The 18455-nt window shown below is 47.4% G+C and overlaps 1 protein-coding gene across 4 annotated transcripts in view; it reads left to right on the forward strand.

The window, feature by feature from the left end:
- NUP98 (nucleoporin 98 and 96 precursor) overlaps window positions 1-18260 on the forward strand; it is a 40203-nt gene extending 21943 nt beyond the window's left edge. For 3 of the 4 annotated variants that reach the window (XM_042792147.1, XM_033001269.2, XM_033001270.2), the window contains exons 18-33: window positions 538-676; window positions 957-1134; window positions 1477-1641; window positions 5631-5807; window positions 6546-6699; window positions 8049-8469; window positions 9247-9476; window positions 10863-11132; window positions 11777-11934; window positions 12156-12299; window positions 13277-13419; window positions 13994-14215; window positions 15071-15312; window positions 15813-15967; window positions 16440-16551; window positions 16994-18260. In XM_042792147.1, the coding sequence (XP_042648081.1) occupies window positions 538-676; window positions 957-1134; window positions 1477-1641; window positions 5631-5807; window positions 6546-6699; window positions 8049-8469; window positions 9247-9476; window positions 10863-11132; window positions 11777-11934; window positions 12156-12299; window positions 13277-13419; window positions 13994-14215; window positions 15071-15312; window positions 15813-15967; window positions 16440-16551; window positions 16994-17211 (3128 nt within the window). In that variant the 3' untranslated portion in view covers window positions 17212-18260. Of the gene's footprint in view, window positions 1-537; window positions 677-956; window positions 1135-1476; window positions 4982-5630; window positions 5808-6545; window positions 6700-8048; window positions 8470-9246; window positions 9477-10862; window positions 11133-11776; window positions 11935-12155; window positions 12300-13276; window positions 13420-13993; window positions 14216-15070; window positions 15313-15812; window positions 15968-16439; window positions 16552-16993 lie in introns of those variants that run through there. The other variant, XM_042792148.1, reaches the window with a different exon arrangement.
- Window positions 18261-18455: the final 195 nt, after the last annotated feature.

Consider the following 18455-nt stretch of genomic DNA (forward strand, 5'->3'; position numbering starts at 1 on the left):
AAGCTTGAATATGGACAGAACAGCACCTGTAGCTTTTGAGATGCTTGCTGTTCTTAAACATGAAAGTTGTAAAATCCAAACTTGCTGGAGCACTGATGCAACCCGATTGTCATTGCTTCCGTCTTAGTTGTTACCTATGCTGGAGCTAGCTGAGCTTTAGTGAGGAGCCCTCAGCCCAAACAGTATTCTTTACTGCTTTTATTAAAAAAAAAAAAAATCATATGGTGTATACTATTTTTTAAAACACTTTTTCTAAATATGCTATAAAGCTGAGGGTACATGTAGTATTTGTGTTGTCAATATGAATAGCCAAGTGATAACAAAAACCTTTCTGTGCAAAAGAATTGGCTATAAAAATGTTAGTAATGCATCTTTGGTATCTTTGCACTGGGAAGTTGTCGTCAGTTGTACGTTGTTCTGCAGACGTGACAGAGCAAGGGGGTAAGGTGGGGAAGGGAGGAGTACAGCAGGAAGGGAGGTTCTCTGGCATGAGATTTTTTCATGGACAAATTGTGGTGGTTTTGGTTTGTTTTGCAGGTTATGGATCAATTTACTTTGAAGGAGACGTAAATCTAACTAACTTAAATCTGGATGACATTGTACATATCCGTAGAAAAGAAGTTATTGTTTACCCTGATGATGAAAGAAAACCACCTATTGGGGAAGGTTTGAATAGGTAATTTTTAAATGTGTGGGGACAGTGGCTAGTGAGGATGTCTTCTATAATAGTGACAGCCTGCTGTGTTTGCAGGCAGGTACCAAGAAATCTAAATCAGTGATGTGCATTCAGATTGCAGCATTACACAGTTACTAGATGTTTGCAAGTTTCTGAACAAGAAATTAGGTTTAAAAGCTGGTTTGAGCCCACATTTTCAATTTTCAGCTCCTAGATGTGTACTTTAATACCTTTGCCTTAAAACCTTGTAGTCCCTTACGCTTTTGTCTGTCTTTAACAGACGAGCAGAAGTTACCTTAGATGGCGTCTGGCCTACAGATAAAACATCTCTCTGCCTGATAAAAAGCCCTGAACAACTGGCAGAGATGAATTATGAAGGTAGACTGGAGGCTGTGTCTCAGAAGCAGGGCGCTCGATTCAAGGAATACCGCCCAGAGACCGGATCCTGGGTCTTTAAGGTAACATTTTTATAAAATTACTTATAAGAATATCAGAAGTACTCTGAAGTTAGAATCTCCTGAGAACTTCAAAAACCTCTCTAAACTTCTGTAAACTGTCTCACGTCCTTCAGCTGTAGTGCAAACTGGCCTCACCAAACTGTGATCAAAACTCCTTTGAGGGGCTGAAGACCTGCATGAGGCAGATGTTCTTGGTCTGTCTAAAAGCCGGATTTGTCCCAGGTGTCATAACTGCTGCGTGGGGTGGACAGTTGCTCCAGCTCCATTGTTCAGGACTGTTAGAAATGGATGCCTGAAACCTCTCTGCTGAGGTGTGACGTATTTGCCCTTCTCATTGCACAGGTGGCACACTTTTCCAAGTATGGCCTGCAAGATTCAGATGAGGAAGAGGAAGAGCATCCTTCAAAATTGGACACAAAGAAGTTAAAAACAACACCTGTGCCACCCCCAGGGCATCTGCCGCCCCAGCAAATGACCCTAAACGGCAAGCCAACGCCTCCATCTCAGGTAGAAGGAGGACAGTGACTAAAAGGGAATTCATAAAATGAAATTTGAACACTAGCTGGTGCCTAGGGAGGGGTTGTTGGCATAAGAAGTAGCCTGGAAAACGAAGAGCAAAACCTTACACAAACTTGCGTGAGCTCAGTAGCTCTTCTGACCTCTTGAGTGTCTGCATGTTCTCTTTTGTTAAGATACTTGACATTTCATATGAGGATGCGTGGGGGATGGGAAGGCTTTAAACACTCGTTTCTTGTTTAAGTTCTGATCTAGATTGAGTTTGGCACATTTGTACCACTTACAGAAGAAAACTCATTTTTGTGAATAATGAATATATGCTATATAATTACAATGCCTTGTGCTGCCTGCCTTGAGAATGCTGTTGTGCATTAATTTGATTTGACCATTATTTAGTATGCAAGACTGTATGCTTTATATTTTAAGAATGTGCTCTATTTTTACTAAAAATTACTTTTTTAAGGCTGGTTATATGCTGGATTTTTAAGTGTATTTGGATGTCTCTGCTTCTAAAGGTCTATAAAACATCCCCAGCACTATGCCTCTGGCTTACATAGGGAAGGTAGCATTTTATCCAGTTCACTGGTAACCCCTTAAGGTCTGATGCTAATTACATTTTTTTTTTAAAAAAGTCATTTTGCATGGGTTTAAAGGTTAGTCTAATTGCGGCTGATGTGCTTGCATCTTCCAAATGTCATTAGTATGGATATTGTCAAGCTAAATTAGGAGCTGCTTCATTGTGGGTGAAAAAACAGCCTATCTGGAAGGCATCCTGGCACCGATGGGATAGAATATACTCTATGCCAGCTGTTAATGGTAAACATTTGTGAACTACCTACAGCTTTTTGAAGTAACTTGGTCATAAAGCAATAAGCAAGTGTAGAGAGCAGGCTGCTTTTTTTTTTTCCCAAAACAGAGTTTTTGATTTCCTTGGTGTGGAAGTAAACCTTCAGCAGTTTGGGTGTGCAGGAGGGCTGAGCAGAGGGTACTCAGCAGCTGGACAGAACGTGCTGAGAGGTTTTTGTTGCTGTGCATAAGCAGGATTTCTGATTTGCCCTTTAGTAGTTTGTGTGTGCAGTGCAAGGCGAGCTCGCTGAGGCACAGATCACGTGCCAAGGCGCTCGTGATGTGTCACAGCACAGGGAAGCAGCGGAGGAGAGTTTTATTTCTGCATCTCTGAAGTCAAAGCATGAAAAACAGCTCAAAGAGGCAGTACTGTCAAATGGGTTGCACACTATTTTTTGCCCTTTTTGGTACTGGCTCTAGTCCTTTTGAAACAAGGTGTTACAGCAGCATTTCCCAATGACTTTGGGTGACTTGGAGCCCTTCTGGCCAAGGGTCTGTTGGGAGATGTCCCAAGTCACGCTTCATCACTGCTTGCGCAAAAGAACAATTTCATGACTTTTGTGGTGGGACAGCATTAAATCAGCTGGGAAATGCTTTTAATCTTAGAGTCTGTGAGCTACTTATAACCTCTAGAAACACATGAGCCGCTCCAGCTCTGCCACGCTAGGTCCCCACGCAGGTTAGAGGGGCCCGGAGCAGAGATCTGGCGGCAGCAGTTCACCCCAGCGCCTTTCGGCACGGCCAGCGCCGGGGCAGGAGGCTTGAGCGCCGCGCAGCCAGCCAGTGCCAGGGCAGTCTGCTTTTTGAGCAGAACAACTCCTGCAGTGACAGATGAGGTGAGCTGCCACCTCCTGTATGGATTCTGCTTCGGAGAATCCCATGGTAGTGCACCACTGCCTCCTTATTGCTCCTCCTGGCTCACTGGCTAATTAAAACTCATAGTTCACCCTGCTCTTATAAAGAAGATTCCTTAAGTATTTACATTTTGAGATGAACCCCAGGCTGTCTAACAGACTTGCCTGTGTGTACCTCCTTTCAGTTTCCCTTCTTGTTCAGATTAATGGGGTCAGAGCTGATGTGTTAAGCAGTCAAAAATATCAGGAATGTATGCGATTTGTTCAGACCTGCCTTAGAGATTCAAAAGTACTTAGCAATTACTTGTCGGAGTTAATTAACCTCTTTGACTTGCATACCATTAACTAAGGTTTTTGTTTCTGAAAACAGGGAAAACATCTAGCTTTGTTGCCCAAACCACTGAGAAAGAGCCTATCATGGCTTAAAAACTTGCCAAACTCTTGGCCTGTAAAACACCTGAAAATAACATTATTTGGTCTGTAGGAAGCATTTAGGATCTAGAGTTGGGGTGTTTTTCTTCCTTCACTAGCTTGAATATTAATGAATTTATTAATGTTGCAAGGTCCACAGGAAATAGTTACACCAGAGACCTGGCTGCATTAAAGCACAATGAAGGGAATAGTGAAACTTTCTGTGTTTGTAACCATATTTTGACTTGTAAATCTGTTCCACATAGTGTAGGCATGCTCAGATACCACTAGCTAATGCTCCTGCCATGTCTGCCATTAAGTTCTATCTTTACAGACCCCCTAGTCTAATTTTATCTGCCTCATCGGATAACCTTCATCGCATTTCTTGGCTGATTCTAATGAGCTAAGCAACTGCCATTTGAATATGCTCTTAAATTCCTTAGCATGATTTCCAGTGCACTCTCTGCCACTGTTCCCTTGCACATATATGTATTTTCATCGCTCCAGAGCGTTGCTTCAGCCATCTGTACGTTGTTGCTCCTGGACACCAAGGAAGCCATAAGCTTTCACAGACACTCGTATCTAAGCAGCAGAGGATGGTTAGACTGGGTGCACTGGTTTGGGGTCAGAGCCCACCGGGAATCCCCCAAAGGCCCTTCAGCTGAGTCGGCACAGGGTGTCGCTTTCAGGTTGGCCTGTGAGGGAACAGCATTCTCCAGGGGTTTTTGTCCAGTCAGACAGTTTCTGGTAGCAGAGCTGACACGCAGCCAGGTGGCTCGCGGCGTGCTGCCATGCTCTCTGCAGTTTGGTGCTGGCAGGGAGGGCTCGCTGCTGTCACCAGTCGGCGAGCTGGGCAGAGGTAGGGATGATGAGTGGTCTGAGCTAACTTCTGGTGTTCTGCTCCTTGTTTATACCTGGCTGACGGTTTTCTGGGCCTGCCTGGAACAATTGAAGGGGTGTAGAGGTCACCTCAGGCTCATCACAAAGGTGATGCCATGTGTTTGCCTTCAGAAAAATTGTAAAGCTACTTCTTCCCCTTGCCTTGGACTAGCAGTGGAGATGAGAAATTGAACTGCAGATTGGAAGAGAACTACTGTATTTAACTACGGATGTGCCAGTGATAAGTAGAATACCACTGGAAAAAACCCACAGTCTTCCAGTCCAATGACTGTTGTTTCCTGGTTTAAAATTAAAAAAAAAATAAATAAAAAATTCACATATGCGTGTGTGCACACACACACTCTGTGAACCAGTCTTACGTGATCTTGAAGGGGCTCATGTCCACTTAATAGAAGCTTTAAGCTCTTCGTGGAATATTGACTCAATATTTTAACTGGTGCAGCGTCACAGCTGGGGAAGCAAAGCAGGTATTACAGTGACTCATCTGCTCATCAGCCACCAGTGGTACCACACATTAGTGCTGGAGAATCGCTGCTTTTAAACTGGCTGCTCAGTCATCTACGATGTCCCAGGCTGAACTTGGACACAGGAAACTTTTCTTTGTGTGATAGCATTTTGAGTGAGAAGGGGAGGCAGAATGAACAAACCTCTCTTCTGTTTTGTTGGTCATATGAAAAGCGGAAAGCTGAAGAATAGTTTCTTAAACTGAATGGCAGAACTTGGTAAACTTCAGGAGGTCACCACTAGACCCTGACTTCTCCTTCACTTTAACTTGCACTGTTACGTTACAACTGAAGATAACGGGAATAGGTTGTAGATATTCATCCCTAAACTTAATGTGGAGTCTTGGCACGAGCAAGGGAGTACTCCGCTTCATTTGCAGGTGATTGTTGAAACTATTTCATACTCTTTCTTGGCGAGCTGTTGCAGTGTGGTGTTGTCTAACATGGCCTCTGCATGTGTCTGCAGACGCCGGAGGTGGAGCAGCTGGGCAGGGTGGTGGAGCTGGACAGTGATATGGCAGACATCACCCAGGAGCCCCCACTGGAGCCCGCTGGTGAGGATAACAGGGTAGAAGAGCAGGAGGCAGTGCCTGCCTCCACTCACATCGCCTCCACCCTGGGCATTAACCCCCATGTCCTACAGGTGAGTGTCCTGCAACTTCCCCTCTCTTTCAGAGAGGACTTGGTAATGTTTATCACTGACTTCTCAGTTTGCCTCCCCAAGTATATTTATGTACCAGCTTGTACTAAACTATGCATCACGCCTGTAGTGTGATTCAGACTTACACATTAGCCTTCTGCGTTTCTGCAGTAAACCTTTATAGACATGAAAAGCTTAGTGCAGAAATGAAAATCATCTTAAGGCTAGAATTCAGATTTCCAAATTCTGAAGTGTGGGCAATGTGATAAGCTAAACTAATACCTAGCCAGGACTGTCTCAGGACCAGCTTGTGGAAAACAAGGTAATAGGATAACCGGTCTTGATTTGGGGTTTGGTGAAAGGATAGTACCTGGACCACTTGTGGGCTTCTACCTGTGGTTTTAATTTGTAAGGAAAAAATAGTGCAGTTATTCCTTAAGCTGAAAAACAAGTAGATAGAGCTAAGATCTAAAAAAGCATGATTATTTTAGGACTTCACACCCATCCTAACAAGTACTGTGACACTGACTTTAGTAGTTTGTAAAAGCTGACAAGCTTGTGTTCATTTGTCCTGAACTGTGCGCCTTTGCCATTACTTGAAATGTTGGTGGCATGAGCGTATTGTTTGGTCATCTGCAACACGAAGTTCTCTTGGTTGGGAAAGGAGCTGATTAGATCAGCTAGCTGCTGCTGTGACAGTGATTGCTAATGTGCAGGCTTGGCCATCCACCTTTTCTTTAGATTATGAAAGCTTCCTTGCTTGCTGATGAAGATGACGTAGATTTGATCCTGGATCATTATCCTGGGAAGCAGCCTGTAAAAATGGATACTTCTCAAGAGATCTGCTCTCCGAGGCTCCCTATTTCAAAATCGCAAGGACAGAAAAGATACTCAGGTATTGTGAGAAACCACAGACTGCTTGAAGAAAGAATTCAGTTCTAATATTAACAGGCAAAATCCTATCACTGGCTGAACATATGGTAGAACAGTTGTGTACTGGGGTGGGTTAGCTTTGGCCAACAGCCAGATGCCCACCCAGCCACTCTCCCACTCACCCTCCTCAACAGGACAGGGGGAGAAAGTTGGATGAAAAATGGGTTGAGATAAAACAGGGAGATGGTGTTGCTTGTGACAGTAACCAGTAAACAGACTTGATTTGAGTAGAATTAATTTATTGCCAGTTAAAATAGTTTTGGGTAGTGAGAAAGGCAAAACACTTTCCTACCCTGCCCCTCCTTTCCCAGGCTCAGCTTCCCTCCGTGGTTCCCAACTCCTCTGTCTCCTGCCCGCTCCGGGGGGGCAGTGGGGAGGGGGAAGGGGGGGGGTTGTGGCCAGTCCGTAGCAGTTCCTCACTGACACTCCTTCATTCTCACGCTCTTCCCCTGCTCCAACATGAGCCCTCTCCTGAGGGCTGCGGGGGGAATATGTGCTCTGGTGCCTGAAGCACCTCCTTCCCTCCTCCTTCTCTGACCTTGCTGCTTGCACTCCTGTTTTCACTCTTTTTTTGGTTGGTTGGTTGTTTTTTTTTTACCCTGCCTGTGTGGCATTTTCTGCCCTTTCCTAATATCCCACAGAGGCACCACCAGCTTTGCAGATTGGTTCAGAGGTACCATAAATTCCCCCAATGGACTCAGCTGTGGCCTGTGGTGGGTCTGGTGTGGACACCAGCTGTGTTCAGCACAAGACAGCTTCTGGCCTGGTTTCATCCCTGTGGCCCCCCCAATACCAAAACCTTGCTATTTACACCCAATACATTCTCTAACTTGTGATTTCAGTAGGAGCAATACCTCTGATAGCAAGCATGGAGTTGCTTCCTCAGCTAAATGGGCAGACCTAAGATGTTTTTGTAGGGACAGTTTCAGCCCTGGTCCTGTTCATAGTATCAAAGTATCTGCTTTCCCCACGAGCTGCTTCTGTTCTAACAGTCTAACTATGACAATATCCATTAAATTGGCGACTTCTTTAGAAACTGCAGATTTTGGGGTGAGACTGTGTAGGTACTGTTCTTGGTGTAATGCCCTGTGCTTTTGTTTGGATAATGCAAATCAGGCCGTGCGCAGTGGGTTTTGCAGTTCTCAGTACTGTAGATAATCATGCTTAGCTATGTGTTACCACCACAAACCATGGCAAATGTTTTCACTGGCTGCTCAAGAAGTACTGAAATACCTTTAAAATATCAGAAACATACCGCTGAAACGTGCATACCCCCTTCACTCAAACCTTCTTCCTGCTTCTTCCCTCTAGCTGGTGGGCTGCTGCAATCCAAATTTGCTAATGTAATTTTCCAGCCACCAAGTGCTGCCCTGCAAGATTTGAAGGGACCGGGGACTTCGAGCAGTCCCCCTTCTGCTGCCCTTTGGCCGGTGACTTCTCCGTTAGCGTCTGCGTTCTCTGTACCACCAGCAGTCCCTGAGGTACAGATGAAGACAGTTGGTGTCCGCAGGCAGCAGGGGCTTGTACCTCTGGAAAAGTCCATCACCTACAAAAAAGGGAAGCTCCTGATGGATATGGCACTCTTCATGGGGCGCTCATTTCGGGTTGGTTGGGGACCCAACTGGACACTTGTCAACTGTGGAGATCAGCTGAGTGGATCGAGTGAAATGGAAGATCTTCAGTCCGAGTCTATAGAATATGGATTCCTGCCAACTCCCGTTGTTCCAAAATCGTGAGTAGCAGTTTCCTTCAGGATAGTTCTGACATACTCTCTTAATTTTTGACAGAATTGTAGGTTGATATTCCTTCTGATATACAGAAGCTGTGAGATTTCCTTCAGCTTGATACTTTATAAAAATCTGTATCTTAAAGACCTGGAATATCATATTAAGAATAGGAGGATTTTTAACAAGAAAATAGCACCATCATCCAGCAAAAGGTTAAAGAGAGAAAGTTAAAAATTGTTGTCCAGGAAGCTTCTAATCTGCCATTGATTATCCCTCAGGCTATCTGCCTTACCCAAGAAATTGCTTGTTTAGCTTCTGAATTCTCAGATGCTTTTAATTCTGCTTGTCTATAAAGCAGCATACAGACCTTCCCTGAGCTGAGTAACTCCATACCTAAATGTGACCTAGGTGGTCTACCATTTGAGCCTTCCAAAAAACTTGTTTGTTTGGTGTTAAATCAGTGTATCTGATTTGCTGGCAGAATGAGGTGCTGTCAGAAACTGCACTGGGCTATGGCAAGGTGTGCTGATTGCCTTTTGAGAACGTGAAGCACCCATTTCAGAGAGGTTGATTGGACAAAGTCTGATTCGGAGTCCCAGACTGCTTAACCAGGTTTTTCATACCTAGCTGTTGACCTTGGATCGTACATCTTACTGTTGTTATGTTAAAATTAGGACAAGCGGCAAAATGCAGCCGCCACATGATGGATGCAGTTCACTCATGTGGAGAACAGTTCAGAACGTGACTACCTGTTTTTATCTTCCTTTTTTTTTTTTCTCCAGACTCTCAGAATCCTCTTTCAAGGTTCATGTAGAGAAGCTGAGCCTAGAACAAAGGAAGATGGACAGACACAAAGAGTTGTACCTCATCCCTCTGGAGATAAAGCTGAAACACAGCACTGTCCATATGGATGAACACTGCCCTCTCCTAGCGCCCAACCTGGGAGTTTCTGTTGTTCACGACTACGCTGACTGGGTTAGGAAGGCCTCTGAGGATCCTGCTGTGACAGAGAGTGAGTATGGAGTAATTCTTTTCCCAATGGTGATAGTGAATCTGGAAAACTGTCCAGTTCAGATTAATTTCAGGTTGCGTTAGAGCAGTGAAATGGGAATAAAACAGAAAAACTGTCTGTAACTCAGCATTCATTCTGAAAGCATAAGCATGGTTGGTTGCATCTGGGGAGCTTGCTGACTCCTGCCTTGACTTGCAGCAGTAGGATATCCTTTGACATAGTGTCCTGGGTTGAGTGAGTGGTGGAGTTTCTTGGTGGCAGGGGAGGGGGCTATCGGGGCGGCCCCCTGTGAGAAGCTTCTCGAAGCTCCCCCAGCTCCACGTCAGCTCCACTTCTGTTTGGGAAATTGAGCCAATCGGCTGCGCCTCTGCGATAACGTATTTAAGAAGGGACGTGGTGACGGGCAGTGGGACTGGTGAGGAGGAGTTGCTGCAGCTGCATGAACACCAAGGTCAGTGGAGGAACGGAGGAAGAAAGGAGGGGGGAGGTGTGCTGGAGCAGAGACCCTCCTGTATCCTGTGGTGAGACGGCAGGGCGGCCCCCCCCCGCCACCCATGAAGATCTACGGTGGAGCAGACATTGATTTATGGCCTGTTGTTCCTGCTCAGATGATCAAGGTTCTGTGCCCGAAGAAGGCCGGGGTCTCATGGGAAAAGGCAGCCCCGCTGCTGTAATTCAGTGCTGGGAGGATTGCAGCATGCGGGGGTGTCCCACACCGGAGCAGCTCGGGAAGGGCTGCAGCCGTGGGAGGGAATCCAGTCAGAGAAAGTTAGTGACTCATGACGGAGCAGTGTGGGGACCGCTGCGGCCCATGGGAGGAATTCAAGTCAGAGAAAGTTTGTGGAGGACTGTCTGCTGTGAGAGGGGGACCACGACGGAGCAGGGGGTAACAAGTTTCGGACACTCCCCTCACCGAAGATGAAGGAAGTGGCAGCGCTGACTGCACCCCCCATTCCCTGCCCCTGCGCCACTGGGGGAGGAGGTAGAGATATCGGGAGCAGAGCTGAGCCCGGGAAGGAGGGAGGGGTGGGGGGAAGGTGTTCTCAAGATGTGGCAATGCTTCTCACTGTCCTACTCTGTTATGTGTTGTTAGTGTCTGTAATAAATGTATGTTCTTTTTTTTTCTTCCCCTAACGAGTCTGCCTTTTGCTCGTGATCATAAAAGGGGGATTTTCCCCCATCCCAGTCCTATCTTGAACCCCAAGCCTGGCTCTCTGTCCCTTCTCATTGCCGGAGGGGAAGGGAGAGAGAGCTGCTGCATTGTGGTTGGCTGTCAATCAGGCCTAAACCACGACACAGCCTACGAGGTTGCGCTTACGATCTTACATGAGTCCTCTCTAAATACTCTCCTGTATGTTTTTACTCCTGTCACTCTGTCCTGAACAGCTATTGTGAAGCACTGGTACTTGGCATGGACTCTATGTGAAGCGATTTGGGGGAACTTGAAGGAGTTGGAGGCCAGCTTGGAGGAACCCAGTGAATACATCCTGGCCCTGGAGCGCAGGAAAGCCTTCTCTCGCTGGCTGTCGGAGTCTGCTGCAGGACGGATCGAGGAGGAGGTCTCTCTGTCCCGACACGGCAATCACATAGAGGCTGTGTTCAGCTGCCTCACTGGGAAAAGAATTGGTGAAGCTTGCAAGCTGGCACAGCAGTCAGGTAAGGTGCTTGAATCTCTCGGCTTCTTGGGCGTGGAGGAAGAGAGGCACAAGGAGAATTTACACTTTGAGAGCTGATAGTAACTGGCCACCCTGAGTGCGGGGTTTTCCCTTGTCAGACAGTGGTTAGGCTGGGGGCTGCTGTGTCTCCTTGCTGCTTGAGTCACGCTTACACTGGCTTCCTTGTCAGCTCTCCTAGAGTTGGGAAGTGATGCTGTATTGCATTGGGAACTGTTTCTTTGCATAGTATCTCCTTCAAATGTTGGTGGTTTGGGGTTTTTTGTTGTTTTTTTTTAATTACTGTTTTTAATTGAGCTTCTCTTAAGCTTCTTCGTGTTTGTTTTAAACCCCTGCATTTCCAGAGCCTAACGGCTTGTTTCATCTTGGTCTTTTGCGTCAGCTCAAATCTTAAAACTTTTCTGTTAATCTGTCTCCTCTGGGCGGGTCTGTCCTTCCCATTCCTTTGTCTTTCCTCCACCTCCATTCTACAGGGTGTTTATGGTATGCTTTCTTTCATAAGAAGTGGTGCACAAAAACCAGTCATGCAGCTGTAGGCTGATCGAGGTGCCCCACACGTCGGAAGCAGGTAGCTGTGGCCCTGGTAAGTGGGAGGATTTGCCTGATGTGCTGTTGTCTCCTGTCCAGGCGACCACAGGCTGGCTCTGCTGCTCTCCCAGCTGGCCGGCAGTCAGCCCGTGCGGGACCTCCTCACCATGCAGCTGGTGGACTGGCACAGGCTGCAGGCAGACTGCTTCATCCAGGAGGAGAGATTGCGGATCTTCGCCCTGCTTGCAGGAAAACCTGTAAGTTCTGTCACTCAGCTCTTTTGTCACTGACTTCCCCTTCTTGACAGCAGGGACGTTCGAGCTGTAACACTCGACCACAGCACGTGGTACGCAGCAGGAAAGGAGTACAGGGTGTTGACCTGGGTTTTTTACTAAAGTAACCTCATGCTGTTGCGTGCCTGGAATGTACTGACCCTTGTGCAATACGTTTGATTAAACTTAGTGATTTGTTTCTTTAGGTGTGGCAGTTATCAGAGAGAATAAGTATCAACGTGTGCTCACTGCTGGACTGGAAGCGTTGCATGGCTGTCCACCTCTGGTACCTGCTTCCTCCAACAGCTTCCATTTCCAAGGCACTTGCCATGTACGAGTCAGCATTTCAGGTAGGTCAGTCATACCTGGGTAAAAGGAGATCTTACTCTGTGCCATTGGCTGTCCCATGCTGCACTGGCACTTCTGTGGGCTGTCAGGGGTCACTGCGGAGGTGCCGAGTGTGGAATTGTGTACGGGGTCATTATTTCAGTTGTCACCGCATAGGATTCTTTCCCCAGCTTTAGTGAAGAGCTCTAGCATCAGTGCGCTTTGATAGGCATGATCCTTCCCCTGCAGGAATGGGAATAAAGCACTGGGACTGAACCTGTTGGTAATTCTCATTGCTCAAGCTTTAGGGTGTTCTGGTAGTGACTGACGTGAAGCGTGTCTCCCACTGATGGAGTGTCTCCAGGTGTTTTCCAGCTAGACAAAACTAGGAAGATGGGTAGTGACCACCAGCAGGGAGGCTGTTGGAGCTGGATAGCCAGTCAGTTTTCCCAATGGGTCCATTAATACTCAGGCTTCCTGACTTGTGAGATGGTCTTTGCCGGGCCGTACACCCTGTTTGCTACACTCACTGTTCCTACAGCCAGTGTGGAAGCTGGCCTGCAGGCACTGCGTGCCTGCATGCATTATGCAAAGCCTTGTTTGTTGCTGCAGAGCTGTCAGCCTCTGTGTACAGAAAGACAAAGGGTTCTGCTGAAAAAAGTGTTTAATCATTTAACTAAAGATAGTTCGGCCCTTGATCTGTACTCCTAAAGATAGCCCAAGCACAGCATCAATTCTGGTAACTTCTAATTGATGCGTGCTTAATGCTGAAAGAATAGTGTTCTCTTTGTACATAGTGTGTCAGTATAACGTGCTCATCGCTTCAAAATACCAAGCTGGAGTTTTATCATGACTTGAACTTAAGATAATGCTACTAGGGTAGAACGTGGGGGTGGTCTCACTGCAGCTTGATGAATGCACACTGAGCTGTGTGGAATTCAGAGTGCAATTCTGCTCAGAGAACTGTCTTTAAACTTTACTGTTAAAACTATTTCTTTAGAACACACCAGAGTGTGAAAAATATGCCTGCTGTCCTCTGCCTCCTTACCTAGAAGATTCTGGTTGTGTAATTGAAGACGACGATAATGCAGGAAGACCTTTGAGAGACGTGTGTTTCCATTTGTTAAAGCTCTACAGTGACAGGTAAATGGGTAAATAGGTCAAAAAACATTTAGTGAAGGCTTGATCAGTCAGTGACTTGTTGAATTCGCAGACCAGGGGTATGAAATCAGCCTCAGTATTCACTGAACCACTTACAGTAGTCAAAAACCTGCCTTGCATGTACATCCCTAAAGAATGTGGTGCCACTGTCGCTGCTGGTGTTGGTATAGTTGATGAAGCTTAAGCTTTGGAGCATGTTTGTGTGTTTTTTGGTTTTTTTCTTGTGTGTTTTCTGAGTCTGAAGAGTGCAGCAATCTTGATTCAACTTAGTTGCCTTTGAGGCATTGAGAAATCTGCAGGAAGAGCGCATACAGAAGAAAAGGTTGTGACAGTCTGCATGCAGACTCAGAAGAGCAAAAGGATTTTAACAGTTGCTCCTATCTTTCTTAAAAAAAAAAAAAAAGGGAAAAAAAAAAAAAAAACACCACCACCCCCACATAAAATTGCTTGTATGGAATAATTGGACGTGGGTGAAGGGCAGGAATTAAGTAGCACCAATTTCTGATTTTTTGTGGGCACAGTTAGCTATTTCTGTTACAAATATTTTTCCCTACAGGCACTATGATCTTGACCAGCTGCTTGATCCCAGGAGTGTAACATCCGACCCTCTGGACTATCGTCTCAGTTGGCACCTGTGGGAAGTGCTCAGAGCCCTGAATTACACCCACCTCTTCAAGCAGAGTCAAGGCGTGCTGAATGCTAGCTACGCTGCCCAGCTCGAGAGCGAAGGCCTTTGGGAATGGGCTGTCTTTGTGCTGCTGCATGAGCCCCATACACAGTGAGTCAAAGATTTTTATTTTCTATTCCTTGAAAGTAGCATGTTCTCTGTTTTAAAGAGCTGCTATGTATACAGTAATTATCATGGCTTCTCTCCCATTAAATGGGAACTGCACAGCTGGAGAACTTCATGCCACCAGTGAAAATTGTGTGCTAGGATTACAAAGTGCCATGAATAATTCTGCTTAGTTAAATGTCTTGTTAGATGTTAAATAGTATTGTATTGTAATGACTGTAACTCCTGAACTGTGCTACAGAAGCAGATCTCATCGTTTTGATACCCTGTGGCCATGTATTTTGTCTCTGGCTCAGCAAACTTACTACATTCGAGAACTCGTCCTGAAAACTTCATTAGTGCAAAATATCATAACTGTTCCCATTGGAGCTGAACAGAAGGAAGTGTGTTTGAAAGGAAAGCTTGGGAATCACCAAAATGCATGTCCTGCTTCTGTTGTGAAATACAGGCTCAACAAGAAATTGTCTTGAACTTGTAAATAACACATCTTTTGTGGAGAGGTGTCTGTTGCTGTTAATGTTTACAGCTACCAGTAACACACTGCAATAGAATTTTTTTCCAACTGATAACTTCAGCTAGAGCCTGTACGTTACTTTTAGGGGCCTGGCTCATCCTGAAGTGTTTTTAAGCTTAGAATGTTCAAGATGTTATGAAACACTAGCAGTGACTTCTTTCTTAGTGGTTAACCCACGTTCAGCTGATTTTTTAGAACTTTCCTTAACAAGAAGTTACAACTTGGTGCTGCTGCCTTGTTCAGTGCTCGGCTGCCAGTACTGAGCTTCTGCTGGAGTGGGAGGAAGGATTGCTTGCTGGAGTAACACCTTGTCCTCTCTCCCCCAGCACGCGGGAGAAGGCCGTGCGTGAGCTCCTAAACCGGCACTGCGCTCTCACCGAGACACCGGAGTCTTGGGCCAAGGAGACTTTTCTGACTCAGAGGCTCTGCGTCCCCCCGGAGTGGATTCACGAGGCAAAAGCAGTTCGAGCGAGGGTGGAGGGCGACAAGCACAAAGAAGCCCTCTTCTTGTTCAAGGCTGGACACTGGAACCAGTGTCACAAGCTGGTTGTCAGGCACTTAGCCTCAGGTGAGTCTGCTCTCCTGATGATTTTTTTTTTTTTTTTTTTTATTCTGTTTTTGAACAGCGCCCACAAACACAGTAGGAACAGAAATCCTTGGGTGTTCAGTAACAGGAAGGGGTAGGGCTGTGTTTCTAGCGACTGGGTTAGTAGAGCGGCTCTCGCTTGATACCTGGTGGGATGGTTCTTCACTGCAGACACGTGAGAAGGGCAGGGCTTAACCTTCTGCACGTCCACCTTCCTGGGCCAGAGGTGTCTCGGGGAGCAAGGGCAGCGGCAGCATTCCTGGAGCCCCGACCCCATGGGCGTCCCTGCTCCAGGAGATGGGCTGCCCTTGGACTTGCCCTCTGTAGGTCGGCGATGAGGTAAGGGTTTCAGGCCACGGCTGCTGGTGTCAGGGAATTGCAAAACTGCCTGCAAGTACAGTCCATCAGTTGCTTTTCTTTAACGATCAGTGACTTGTAAGAAACCCTTTTTGCTCCGTTACTAACATACCTGTTCTCTCTAGATGCTATTATTAATGAAAACTACAAGTACCTAAAAGGATTCCTGGAAGATCTTGCTCCTCCAGAGCGTAGCGCGCTCATCCAGGACTGGGAGATGGCAGGGCTGGTCTACCTGGATTACATCCGTGTTATTGAGATGCTGGATAGGATTCAGCAGGTAACAAACTAAAACAGTTGCAGGGATTTTTTTCCTAGAGAGTCTCACTTTTAGAATAATTTCTACTCATTATTCAGTGCTAATGTTAGTGTTTCCCTTTGGCAGACACTAGTAAACAGAAATTGGTACATGTCTGAAAACGCAGAGAGATTTGGTAGATACTGTCAAAAAGTCAGATGTGGGCTCTGCCCTGCTAACGTGCTCTCTGGAGCATGGCAGTGAGGTAAGTAAAAGAGAAGAAACAAAATTAGCAGTTAGTTGGCTCGTTAGTGGGAGTCTGCATGCCAGTCCCCTCTAGTTCAGTTCCAGACTTCCTATTTCCACCACTTCAGGCGTTAACTTTAAACAGGTTTTAGTGTAGCTTGCCTTCTGTTGGATAGATTGGGCTTAGAGTGCGCCCGGGCAGTCTGCGAGCGATTCCGCCGACCGGTTTCGGGTGACTCGGAGGCTGACTCTCTTGTTCTGCCTCCAGCTGGATTGTTCCACCTACGAGCTGGAGCGGTTACACACCAAAGTGACGTCGCTGTGCAACAGGATAGAGCAGATCCAGTGCCACGGGGCGAAGGACCGCCTGGCTCAGTCAGGTACGGTGACACCAACATCCAGCAGCCGAAAGCCGCTTTCACAACCCAGCCCAGCTCGTGCTGCCCGTGTGTCTGTCCCTGGTGAGGCAGCTGTGTGCTGCTCCGGTAGTTCCCGTACCTGGTTGTCACTTGAGGCAGCTTTTGTTGCCTGGTTGATCCGGTGTCTGATCCCTTAATAAGCAGTAAAGTTAGTTAGCTCTACGGTGCCCAGAAGAGCGTGAGCATAGTTGCAGGAAACAGTCTGGGCTGAGGAAAAAGGTCCCATTTTTATTTTATTCCCTGTATGGAGAGAGGCGATTCCCAGCTGAGGCTGGGAAAGGCCAGGTCACGCTTCCACCGGCCCAGCCACATCCCTTTGCTCCAAAACTTCCTGCTGAATCACTGTGGAAGCTCCCCGCCCAGGAGCCTGCAGAAACACTCCTCTCCTTCCTCCTCTTTCCAGACATGGCCAAGCGCATCACTAACCTGCTACGGGTGGTCCTCAGCCTGCAGCACGCCCCGGAGCCCGTCTCCGACTCCGCGCCTGACCTGCAGCGCGTCCCCCTCCGCCTGCTCGCTCCCCACATCGGGCGGCTGCCCATGCCCGAGGACTACGCCTTGGAGGAGCTCCGCAGCCTCACCCAGTCTTACCTCCGGGAGCTGACGGTAGTGACTCAGTGAGGACAAGAGCCCTTCCCCACCCGTGGACAGTTTTTACCATTCCTAAACCCTTACCCTTGTTCTGAGGGCGAGCAACCTCTCCGGCTGCACGGGTGTTTCCACAGAGGTTTAAAAACAGCTTTAGTATGTGGGCTAAGGCAGGAATTTTTCTCACCCGGGGGAGCATTGAGACTGGTTGGACCTCGCCGGCTGCACCATCAACCACCCACCACCTTCCTCGAATCAGTAAATCATGTCTTGCCCAACCTGCCTGCAGTTGAGGTGGTACCTGTGGAGGGGGGGCAGGGTGTGGGCTTCCTTTCCCAGCAGATCCCTTTTCCCTCCTCGCGGTGCGGCGCAGAGGATGGTGAAGCAAGGGTTGGGACAGTTTTCCGTGGGCAGATTCCCACTTCCGTGGGGCCGCGCTTGGCAAACCGATGAGCCTGACCGCGGGTGAGCTTTAACTGGGGCTTTCCATGAAAAGCGTGCTCTGTGGGTGGGAGAGGGAGAAGGAACTTCAGGAGGGTCTTTTCCTGCCTTCTCTTGGTAAGTTGGAGACCTGCGAGCGTGGTGTTTCTCTGGCTTCTCCATCCACCATCTCCAAAAGCAAAGCAAGCTCTTTCCCTGCCTGGGGAGGAAGGGGGGTGACACATCCCTGTGCCCGAGGACGCGTGGCTCCTGCGTCCCAACCACGGCAGCTTGGCCGAAGAGCTCCAGGACCCCGGGTTTTTGGCGGGGGGGAGAGACACACACGAACAGTGCTGAAAGCAAAACAAAAAAACCTCCCCAAAGCGTTCAGCCACCCGAGGAGCAGAGCCCTGGGCTGCACTGCTGCCTGCCTGGGGAGCTGGGGGCTGTGCACCCCCCGGCCCCTCCGCTGGGGTGACACTGAGCAGAGCCCCCCCCCCCCCCCCCCCTTCCAGCCTGAGAACATCCCACAGGCACACCCCGACCCTGCCCACGTGCTCTGGTCTGTACAGTCTTTGTTGTTGCTGTGTTTAGAAACTGACTATTTTTGGAAGAAGGAGGAAAAAAAAAAAAAAAAAAAAAAAGAAAAAACAAACCCACAACAAAAACCAAAACTGTCTCTTGGTCTGCTCTGGGTTCAGGGTTATTGCAGCGGCGCCTCCTGCCCACAGCTCGCGGCGGCTTCCAGCCTGCCTGGTGCTGCTTCACGTCGGCTCACTGAAGGTCTTTATGCATGAGGGTTATGTAAAGGTTTTTATTAAAAAAAAAAGAAAAAAAAAATATAAATAAATGATCTA

The sequence above is a fragment of the Tyto alba genome, unplaced genomic scaffold (genome assembly GCF_018691265.1).
Source record: "Tyto alba isolate M040663 unplaced genomic scaffold, T.alba_DEE_v4.0 Super-Scaffold_2, whole genome shotgun sequence".
NCBI lineage: Eukaryota > Metazoa > Chordata > Aves > Strigiformes > Tytonidae > Tyto > Tyto alba.